At 37.7% G+C, this 12,523-nt stretch overlaps 1 protein-coding gene across 1 annotated transcript; it reads left to right on the forward strand.

The window, feature by feature from the left end:
• LOC139954759 (melatonin receptor type 1B-B-like) lies at nt 1-8,426 on the forward strand. The gene is made up of 2 exons (XM_071954681.1): nt 1-737; nt 3,203-8,426. The coding sequence occupies exons 1-2, from the start codon at nt 394-396 to the stop codon at nt 3,972-3,974; spliced, it is 1,116 nt and encodes a 371-aa protein (XP_071810782.1). The 5' UTR covers nt 1-393; the 3' UTR covers nt 3,975-8,426.
• Nucleotides 8,427-12,523: the final 4,097 nt, after the last annotated feature.

Consider the following 12,523-nt stretch of genomic DNA (forward strand, 5'->3'; position numbering starts at 1 on the left):
ATATCAATTTGGAAAGAATTTCTATCAAGGGTTTGTTTGAATTAATTCGAAATAAACCTATGTAACTCACGACTAACCAAGCATGGACAAAGTTAAATTGTTCTCCCTTTTTTAATAACTGTAAGCCTGAACTGTTACCAGTCACCTTCGATGATCAGAAGCTGCAGCACTGTAATTGTTACAATTTAAGAATTGCGATGATAATTGATTTTCTAACGGAGTTTTAAAAATGTATTTTGAAATAGTTTGCTGATTGACTACGATGACAGACAAACAGACCATAGTTGATTTTAATTCTGAATAGATTGGGGTTTTTTTTCTCCTCATTTTGCTCCGACGTTTTCTGATTTCGCCGTAATTGCAAAACTGCACTGGAATAAAAAATTAAATAAAATGGAAGTCGAATTTGATGAAGTAGTAAATATTTCTTGGGAGAGTGCTAAAGAATTCTTCGCACCGTATCGCAAAAACGAACCAATCAGTATAATATTTTTGACCTGGACATTCGGTATGTGCGTGGTCGGTTGCATAGGTAACGCGTTGGTTATTGGCGCAATTCATACGCATAAGAAATTACGGACCCTCGGGAACGTGTTCTTGGTGAATTTAGCTGTGACGGATACAGTAATTACCTTATTTGTGGCTAACTTTGGAATGGTTGGTATTCTTACCGATGGATACTTTTATCATGATAAAGGAGTTTTATGTAACCTCATTGGAGCAATTTGCATGACAGCGTAAGTATATGCAATTGTTTAATTCAGGGCTGTAGTCAAGTCTGACCAAGGGTGGTGGGGGCATCAAGGCGGGTCAGAGGATACAACCTCCGGCCCGGAGTCTGTTAGAGGGGCCGGTAACAAATGGTGGAGTCCAAGAAAATATATGATAAAGCAAATCATATTCGTATTTTCATGATACACTTAAGAATAAGTGAAGAGTGCAAAGCGGAGGCCTAGTGAATTAAGGAAATGTCCCCGTCGATGTGGCCTTGCTCCTTGTAGTGTCCTTGTGGGATGTAGTAAACTCCGGCCTCGTATACTCTGACTAGGATGATTCGGAATAGAGTTTCCTTGTAATTGCTTTAAAACTCGATTGTTTGACCATTGCTGGTGTACTACCCTGGCATAAAATCTCCACGCTACAAACACCGTCTACAGGCGCGTATCCAGGATTTTCTAACCCGGGGGGCGCGAATTAGGCTCTGATTACTATCTAAGCGGAGCGCCACCATCGGTTGGCGCGCAACGTACAAGAAAAATTTCTGGTTTTGATACCCCCAGATCACCGGAAATAGCACTTCTCGGGCTTGAAAATGACCAACCAGATGTACACTTTTGCCTGAGAACCAAGTATTGCCCAAAATTTTTTTCCATCCATAACCTTTTTGAAGATTGTCACCAGTCACACATCATGTTCGACCTCATTGCATGTCCTATGGATCATTGCTTTTGTAGGTGATTCTACGTCACGGCCCACAATATCCGAAAGCCCCACTTTTCAAGGTTTTAAGCCCATTATTTGTTGAGAATTTGAAAATTCACATTTCTCGTGAATAAAATCACTTGAAAACATACCCATAATGTTGCAGAAAATTCAATCTATGGACAAGCAATATAGAAAAACCTCCTTGAACCCCTAACAGACAGGTCAAAGTTGCACGAGTAGAGGAAAGTATGATGAAGAATGTTGGTGAGGAAATTTTCTAAAATTCAGACACAGTTAATTTATTGGTGTAGAAATATTGCAACCTCTTATAATGGCTATTATAAAACTTGGTTGAAGGAAATGAAAAATAGCAGATATTTCCGATATCAGGTATATCGAAACCGAACACTACACACATAGGCGTAGGTCCCGTAGGAGGCGGTGGCTGCAGCCCCCCTCCCCCCCCCCCCCCCCCCGCAACCAAAGTTTTCCCCATCTTTTTCGGGCACCTACTGAAAGAAAAATAAATAGCAATGAATAGCTTAAAAATGATCTCCTTGGTAATTAAAATAAAGTTCTAAGCTTGGCCGACATTACTACTGTCAAAGAGAGTTTTGACATAAATGGATCTGTATGATTTTTCTCCATCTACATAAGACATTTGGTTGTTTACATAGCATCCAGCGGTATACTGTGGAACTTTGACGGACCGTGCGGTACACGATGCCATGCACTGTAATGACCGATGCTTGCTTATACGATATTGGCATTGATATGTTGAACGCGCGCCTCGCGCGCGAAAAATTTTGGCTTTTTTTTCGGGCAAGTCATTACAGCCCCCAAATCCAATTGGGCTCCTACGCCTTTAATTACACACATAGACAGTTTTTGAGGCTGTTCATCCTGGAACATGCATTTCAATGCTCACTGATATGATGTTATATCTGCTCTTTGCTTTACAAATTCGAACAGGCGTGTAGCGAGTAATTGCCAAGGGAGGGGCGAAGTCTGTAGGCAAACTATCTAAGCGAAGCGCCACCATGAGTTGGCGCGAAGCGTACAAGAAAAATTTTGGCCGAAAATGCCTCCCAGATCGCTGGAAATGACACTTCCCAGGCCTTGTAAGTTGCATCTAATCATTGTCTATTTTGAAATTACTAGCGATGTCATAAAGAAAATTTGCTCGGGGGGGGGGGGCGGTCGCCCTTCCCGAAATGCGTCATGTACCCCGACGACTCGGTCGAGTTCAAGACCAGCCACAGTTGGTTCCATATAGCACAATTGTACAATTGTTTAAGGCGTCCATACACACGCACGCGTTATGATAGACCATATATAGTATTTATATAGATACATTAGTGAGAGAGGAAAATGGAAACGTCAAAAATGGAGTTGTCGGTGTAAGGGGTAGGGTGAGGCGCACACCCCCTCCGTAATCCTTGATCTGTCACTGGCTACCCTGTGTATATTATAGGGATCGGCGCTTTAACTATGACTGTTCCTCTTTCTCTTCCCGAGGTCTTGGCTATCTTCTACTCCCTCCTTTTTTCCTTTTTCTCTCTTTTTTCTTTTTTTTCCCCTTCCTTCCTCTCCTCCTTTTCTTTTTTTCCCCCTCCTTTTCCCTTTTTTCTTCTCTTTTTTTCTCTCCTCTTTTCCTTACCCGGGGGGCGCGCGCCCCCAACGCCCCCCCCTGGATACGCACCTGGTCTAATTACCGGTTATATATTGACATATATATTTGTTATTCCTAGTTTTATGAATATTCATATCTCTACAGGTGCTCATGTTCGTGCTGGAGTATTGCATCTATTAGTGTGAATCGTTACGTCAGCATCTGTCATCGTTTGGTCTACCCTTATATCTACAACACTAGGACCGTTCCCTTTATCGTCCTGTTCGTCTGGCTGATCTGTTTTCTCATCGATTTCCCAAATATCGTGGATTGGGGTCGCCATGCTTACGATCCTCGTCTCATGATGTGTACCTACGATTTCACCTATCGGTATAGTTACACACTTTTCTTCATCGGTGTCGGCTTTTGTGTACCGCTCGCTGTCAACATCTACTGCTACACACGAATCATACTGTTTGCACACAACTCTAAATCCACAATTATGAAAATGTCTGCTACGAGCACTAAACGCAGTAAAATGATGGCTAGACGGCAACTTCAAAACTCTGATCGAAGGTTGCTTCGATCCGTGTTGATAATTCTCTGTGTTTTTGTACTCATGTGGTTGCCGCATGCTGTGATGGTAGTTGGTGATTACTATGTGCGTTGGCCGCGCATTCTCCATGTGATCGGAGCAGCTCTTGCACATGGCAACAGTTCCATCAACAGCATCATTTATGCCGCATCCAACCGTACATTCCGAGAGGGATACATCATGGTGCTGCGTCTGTTATTCAACAAGGTTTTGTCATGCAGGTCGGACGTTAGAGATAAAAGAGTCGCATCGAGCAAACAGCCTAGCATTGCAGCTATGTCGACATCTGGTCACGGCAATTTGGACTTCTCTTCGGAGAAACCTCCAACTTCAAATGCTTAGAAGAATCAAATAGTGACGCCAAAATTATTAGATCGGGTATCATTAACCGGACATAAAAAATTAAAGATATTTATTTTTTAATTATCTTGCATGCATCGAAAACCTTTGAATATATTTACATGGTATTCATATTGTTGTGATCAACTTTACTTTAACAGCAAGTTGTCATAGTGATAAATAGTAATACACCAAGCTTTGTATTGGATTAAACAGATAGTACCTCTATAACTATTATAAAATTAATACTTATAACCTTATAGGTCTACGGGTCATATTACGGGATACCCAATAATGTATGAATATTACATGGCTTGCCAATAAATTGAAAAAAAATTGCCTACAGAGTCTAGAGGGAGAACAAAAACCAATACAAATAGGATATATTTCTGTTTCAATGTTTGTGGGGGGGGGGGGGGGTACAGCAATTTCGAGACCGATTTCGGTGACTAGCCGAGCATCGTTGGAAAGTTAACAAACAAAAGCGTGTTCTCCCGGGATATATTTCAGTCGAAACTTTAGCGGAGATCCAGGGGGCTGCAGCATCTTGTAAGCCTAACCATGCAAGCTTGGATAAGCTATATACGTTAGGGAATAAAAGGAGGGGGCTGCAGCATCTTGTAAGCCTAACCATCCAAGCTTAGATAAGCTATATACGTTAGGGAATAAAAGGAGGGGGCTGCATCATCTTGAAAGCCTAACCATCCAAGCTTGGATAAGCTATATACGTTAGGGAGTAAAAGAGAGAATGATCACGTCTTCTGTCTGTTTATTTCATTTTGGTTTTATTACTCTAACGGTCATCGATGTATGACTAAGCTAAATTCTAGCTAAATTATACATATGTACGTGTTGGTGGGCGTGTGTGTATGCTGTAAAAAAGCTATAAATTAAAATGTGAAAGTTGACGTAATATTACCGTGGCACGCCGTTTGTACAATATAAAAGTGTTTTACGGGTCAAATGACAGAAAACGTTATGTAGCGTGTTCATGCATCGTTAATTTAATTGCCAGTTCGTTCTATAAGATAACAGAACGTCATGTACGTTAAAGTACCGTTATGTCGCACATTAACATTCAACATTGGTAGTAGAATAACAGCGAGAAATTTGAATTGCATAATATTTATTAAGAATAAACTGTCTTTAACGGTGTGTATGACTTGACACTCATTATTTAACCTTTGTGCGATTGTACAATTAAACTTAATGACAGTTTTGTATCAATTATCATACATCGGGACACTGTTCAATATGCATATTCATACAGGTGTTACCCAAAGTTTGTGCTTATATTTTCGATATGTGATTTCGGTGTTCAAGTATGCAAATGTGTTTCATTAATCATGAAGGTTCTTGCATTTGACATGAAAAAATGAGTTAGTTGCTTCAAACTATTGTTTGTGCTAAAATGATAGCGATATATTCGCTAATATACGCAAAGTCGGTTTATAAAGTTAACTTGGCTCTTTAAGCATACAATACTTTTAAAACTAAGTCATAACAGTTGTAACAGTTTCAGTATCCATTCCCACCAATTACGCCAGTAACTTGTGTAAGCCATAAAGCGGAATTCCAGCGTTTGATAATTTAATAATTATGAAGAGAAAATGGGGGGTGATTGAAGGGGTGGAATTTTGAACTACATTGCAGTTCAGTCAGAGCATCAAAATAATTGTTCAGCCAGAAAATCATCAGTAAAGTCAAGATATAACTCCTAATAATTCTAATACACAGTAAAGATTCAGTGTCCACTGATAAACAGACACTGTTTCAATAGTAATCACTATGTCACAGATTATCTAGTCCTTTGCCGTCCCTGTCTTGGTATCTTCACTGGAGTAAAACTACCATTATTTACATGCTAATCTGATATTATATATATATATATATATATATATATATATATATATATATACATATATATATATATATACATATGTATGTATTACCTCATCTTACAAGGCAATTAGTAAGCACACCATTCCAAACAAATAGATACACTGTATGTGTTAACACATGAATCCTTAATAACTTGTTTGAGAGGTTAACGATAACCTGTGTGTTGTGATTTTAACTCTACTGAATATCTTTCAAAGAGATCTTCAAAATTTTAATATTGAGCTTCTATACTTCTATAAAATGTCTACACAAGCTTTTGGAGTAGATCAGGTATTATCTGAACTAATCATACTTCTGGTTACCTCGTAAACCTATGGCTAAGCTTTTACTAAAGTGTTAAGAATTATTAGAATGGAAAGCAGTGTTCACTTTAGCTCTGAAAATCCATTATTGGTCCTATTTTTGTTCTGAGAAAGCCTTATCACAAAGGAAAATGCAAGAATATTAGCAGTCCTTACAGTAGGGTAGAATGGAGTACATATGAATACAGTAGGAGACAGGTATTAATTACTTTTAGTCTAGCCAAGCAGGAACACTTGTATATACTTAACATAGAGGAACAAAGCATGACAAAGGAGAGTGAGAGTTCTAACTTATATTATACATCAGTTTGAACATATTGAGATAATAAGCTTTCATTACATCAGTGATAAAGGTCTTAAATTTACTCTAAATATCCTTTAAATGTTAACAGGATGTTTTTTACATCCAACTGTGGTAAAATTGTGTTTTGTTGAAATTGTCCTAAACATTACTTTAAGATGTTATAAAGTGATCTCATTCTTGCTGTTCACGACATTCCACTGCCTAAACCCAGATTAGGAGAGAGCTAATAAGATGGCAGTATACCACTTTTAAGCCTCTCACACTGAGACTGATATCATTATAATGTACATCAATAGAAGTATCACAGATGATGATGCAGGACCATAATTATATCACATTCATTAAACAACCCTCTCACTGGATCTAATTGTCAACCCTCTCACCGGATCTAACTTTCAACCCTCTCACCAGATATAACTTTCAACCCTCTCACTGGATCTAACTTTCAACCCTCTCACCAGATATAACTTTCAACCCTCTCACCGGATCTAACTTTCAACCCTCTCACCGGATCTAACTTTCAACCCTCTCACCGGGTCTAACTTTCAACCCTCTCACTGGATCTAACTTTCAACCCTCTCACCGGATCTAACTTTCAACCCTCTCACTGGATCTAACTTTCAACCCTCTCACCGGGTCTAACTTTCAACCTTCTCACCAGATATAACTTTCAACCCTCTCACTGGATCTAACTGTCAACCCTCTCATTGGATCTAACTTTCAACCCTCTCACTGGATCTAACTTTCAATCCTCTCACCCGATCTAACTGTCAACCCTCTCACTGGATCTAACTTTCAACCCTCTCACTGGATCTAACTTTCAACCCTCTCATTGGATCTAACTTTCAACCCTCTCACCAGATCTAACTTTCAATCCTCTCACACTGAGACTGATATCATCACATTCATTTAAACAACCCTCCTGCTGGAGAAATGTCTTCTCCTTACTTAGACAGGGTTTCAACAATCACGATATCATATTGTAGATATTGAGGGATTTAAACTTAGTGATATTTGTATCTTATGTACACTATTCACACAACTGAAGAAATAAAAAAATACAAAAACTATTCAAGATAATGCTGCAGCTTCTATGAGATGATTTAAAACTTTATAAATCAGTTAATTTGTTTCATTTCAACTGTGTGCAATAATTATACAAAGCCTTAAAAACATGTAACATATAGTGCAATACCAGACTAAGAATTAGTGGTGGTAGCAATTAAATAAAATACCCTCTAAACGTCCATATGATCAAAAGATCTGGACTTTATTAAATATCATAGAGGTATTAATGCTGGTATCGCATCACAATCAATAAATGCAATGAGAAAACAAAGAAGTGGCAGACCGCCTTGTCTCAGGAAAAAGAAATTAGACTCATAATAACATTTACCCAGGAGAGATAGTTTGATACTCACTTCAACATTTGATGTACTATTCTTAACTATTAAACTGATGTCATAATAACATTTACCCAGGAGAGATAGTTTGATACTCACTTCAACATTTGATGTACTATTCTTAACTATTAAACTGATGTCATAACAACATTTACCCAGGAGAGATGGTTTGATACTCACTTCAACATTTGATGTACTATTCTTAACTATTAAACTGATGTCATAATAACATTTACCCAGGAGAGATAGTTTGATACTCACTTCAACATTTGATGTACTATTCTTAACTATTAAACTGATGTCATAACAACATTTACCCAGGAGAGATAGTTTGATACTCACTTCAACATTTGATGTACTATTCTTAACTATTAAACTGACGTCATAATAACATTTACCCAGGAGAGATAGTTTGGTACTCACTTCAACATTTGATGTACTATTCTTAACTATTAAACTGACGTCATAATAACATTTACCCAGGAGAGATAGTTTGATACTCACTTCAACATTTGATGTTCTTAAATTAAACTAGTTTGATACTCACTTCAATATTTGATGTACTATTCTTAACTATTTAAATGAGGTCATAACAACATTTACCCAGGAGAGATTGTTTGATACTCACTTCAACATTTGATGTGCTATTCTTCAATTAAACTCACTGTACATGAGCAAAACTCCTAAACCTGAATCATAAAATTTAACTAAATTTAACATTAGAGAGCTGACCAAACCATCCTTTATGTTCTCTGTGTTTGAATTCATCTTAATAACCAACAATGGTATAAATGCAACTTGCACAAAAATAACCTTGCAATTTACACTGACCATTCAATGAAGTCATCGCCTTTCTCTTTACAAAATAGTCCCTTCCACTGATCTAGCGTCCTTACTAAAAACTCATTTTAGTTAAATGCTCTCGACTATAAAATGCAATTGACTACACTTAATACTGTGAATAAATACATCATCAAGAGTGTTACCCTGCTGTAGAGGCATCATGTGACATACCAGTCATATTTCTCCACCATGTCTGTATACAGTGGCAGGCATGAAACAGGAAATTCCCTACTATCACTGGGGTCATGTGACATGCCAGTAATATTTCTCCAGTCTCCATCATGTTTTACTGTTCTGTATACAGTGGCAGGCATGAAACAGGAAATTCCCTACTATTACATGGGTCATGTGACATGCCAGTAATATTTCTCCAGTCTCCACCATGTTTTACTGTTCTTTATACAGAACAGGCATGAACAGGAAATTCCCTACCATTACTGGGATTTGCATTCCTTCAAATAGCATTTTGTCCGATTCAAATAGATTTAAACAGCTGATTGTTCTTGGTGAGAGAAGGAGACAAATTATGTTGCCTGTCGTGATCCTCTGAAGTTTTCTGAAAAGGCGTACTGGATCTAACACAGGAGTTAACGGCAGAGGGCTTCTTCTCCGAGTAAATTATCTCAGGTACTTTCCTGGAAGTTTTTGGAGATGGCAGTGTAGCAATACTTGGCCATAAAAAGTTCTTAAAGTTAGCAAGAGGAGATGCTGTGAGGAGAGAGAAGAGGTAAGAATAAAGACAGTTTTAATTAGCCAACACTCCAATGAAGACAGTTTTAATTAGTGGACACTCCAATGAGGACTGCTTTGGTGGAATGCAAGTGTTCATGCTACAATAGAACAGAATATCAAGTAGTAAGCTGGCCAAACACTCCCCAATGATGGAGAGAACTAGATCCAATTAGAGGATCATGATGTAATTAACCACATTGTTACAATTGAGCTGTGCACATTGAACGCTTGATGACCAAACACAATAATTCAGAAGAACTGCTAACGACTGATTCTAATTAAAGTCCCATGCAAATCAGTTCCCCTTGATTGGTTTCATTCACTGAAACTGGGCAGTTCTAGTAATGACCCATCACACACTTCTGACTACAGTGCCTGTCGGTAAAGTTCTACATGGTTAAGTTCTCAGCGAATCAAGCCAAAACACTTTTGGGGTACTATCAATACTATATACAGTACTTATGAATAGAGTGTACATCATGCCTAGTCTTAGGAAAGCTCCTTGATGCCAAATCAATATAGTAAACATAATATAATACCAAATACTTGACCTATCTTGTATACACAGTATTTGTAAACAATGACTGTAAACATGTTATGTCAGTCCTAGATAATCTCTTATCTGATTAAATTCTCAAAGATTGCATCTGAATAACCTGACATGTTGGTACTCTTTAAGAAATGTCAGCTAAGATAGAGCCTGGGCATGAAACCATTGAAGACCAGTCCCGTTAAATCAAGACTAGCCATGTAAATATAACAGTGTCACAAAGTAAGGGTATAATCAACACCCTGGCTGAGAAGGGTTAGATACTACACATGACCAGAGTTCAAGGTTCAAGGTTCAAGGGTGAGCTATGAATTACTGTCTACTTTGTATCTGAGCTGCACAGGACATTATTAGCACACATTACAGGTTCAGTATGTGCTTAAACTAGGTCATGTGAAATAAATAAAATATCCTGTTATAATCTACTGTTAATAGGGTAGTTTTGTCAAAAGTAAATTTATGTGATCTAATGAAATGGCATGAAGCTTGAAGTTAGTTATTTTTGCCAAACATCGTAGCCCTAAAGTTAAGTCTTAATAGTCACTGAAACTGCCTTGCCAGCTTGCTTGGGTAAGAATGTTAAAAGAATTGATTTTAACAATTAAAATTGTTATTTTCAAACATCACCAGCTGTCAAGCTACAGTAACTCAAGATCATGTTAATGGTTCTCTTACTGCATCAGCTTAATGTTTGCATACCACACATTACAAATCATTTCAATACAAACAGGAGTTCTACAGCCTGGACATTGTTACTTACATCCTGGGTCGTACTTCCTTGGGCTTCCTGGAGGAGTTCCATCCGGAGTGACTGTCGTTGATGTCTGTCTTTCCAAACGTTTTAATTCCATCTCTTTTCTCATAGCGTCATGGCAACTGTGTGGAGCTAGGAAAGCTCCATTTGGTATTGAGGCCATTCTGTCTTTCAGTGAGTATCTGATACAAAATTGAGAGAAAATCATTTAAAACCTGTCTAATGGTGTCTGGAACACATGAAGATCTATTATATATTCTTTCTCAGTTTGATTTGACTATGTATGACCTTGTATTTAATGAGATTCAAGACACATATCAGATTTACATAACTGCATATCCTTACGTTAAATGTGGGAAACTTTGAACATTTCATTAATAAAACAAAAACGACAATAACAGAAAGGCTATACCTTAACAAACCCTAAAGTCATTTCTATTGGCTTACATGAAGCTTAACATTCAATCTCAGTTTATCTCCAATCAAATATTTCTTTAATATCCATGCACAAACTACATATGTTACACACATACTGCATGTTACATACACATACTGCACATTACATATATGCGCATACTGCATATGTTACATATATGCACATACTGCCTACAGTATGTTACATATATGCACATACTGCCTATGTTACATATATGCACATACTGCATATATGTTACATATATGCACATACTGTACTTTGTTACATATGCTGCACATACTTTATGTTACATATGCACATATATACTGCATAAATGTTACATACTGTATGCACATACTTTGTTACATATGTACATACTTTATGTTACATATGCACATACTTTATGTTATATATGCACAAACTGCATACATTACATACACATACAGTAAGTTATACATCACATATGTGTAGAAACAGACTTGACAGTGTAGGTAGTTGGGTCTTTTACAGGTAGTGCCCAACCTATCCCTTCCTCTTGATGAAAGATTAGAATTATGATAATTTGAAGAAAGGAAAGTAACCCTAACTTCTGCCAAATATCCAATATGTCAGGCCTCAAAATTTGGGTTATTTACGTCAGAAATGCCAGTGGATTTTGCCATTTTTCAGTAGAAAATGAAGAACTGATATTTTTCTGCCAGTATGGACACATCTTGACCTGAAAGTCTAATAGTCTATTGTATGTAATGTACTATAAAGTACTGCTCCCTGTTACATTCATCATTCTCAACAGTAAGTATTTGGGCAGACTGTTTAATACTGTCAAAGTAACATACTGCCTGCAGCCTCTCTAAGCTCTCTAAGCAATTAGAGAAACACAGTTGTTGGGATTACTTCATGCACATTATTATTCAATCTGATAATCAACTTTCACTCCCACACTCCCCCTCACTAATCTCCCACTCCCCCCTCATTGAGTGAGATATGATCTTGTTCTCAATTCCCCCCCCCCCATTTAACGCGATATGATCTTGTTCTCAAATCCAATCTCCCTCCGTCATTAAGTGAGATACAATCGTGTTCTCAAATCCATTCACAGGGAATGTAATCCATGCACACAGTTGCAGCAACCTTTGTTCAAAGGTGTCTTCTCATGAATGATTTCACTGATTGCTTCGTTTGATATGTGGTGTTGACCTTTAGTTTTGGCACTTTTGGCATTCCATAGAGTGGAGAGCCATCTTGTGTAGATGCCATCTTGTTAAATTGTTTAGTGAAGAATGCACATGCGTAAGGAAGATTAAACAAGAGACCAAATTTTCATGTGGCATACAGTACAGTATATAT

Source organism: Apostichopus japonicus, chromosome 17 (genome assembly GCF_037975245.1).
Source record: "Apostichopus japonicus isolate 1M-3 chromosome 17, ASM3797524v1, whole genome shotgun sequence".
Taxonomy (NCBI): Eukaryota; Metazoa; Echinodermata; class Holothuroidea; order Aspidochirotida; family Stichopodidae; genus Apostichopus; species Apostichopus japonicus.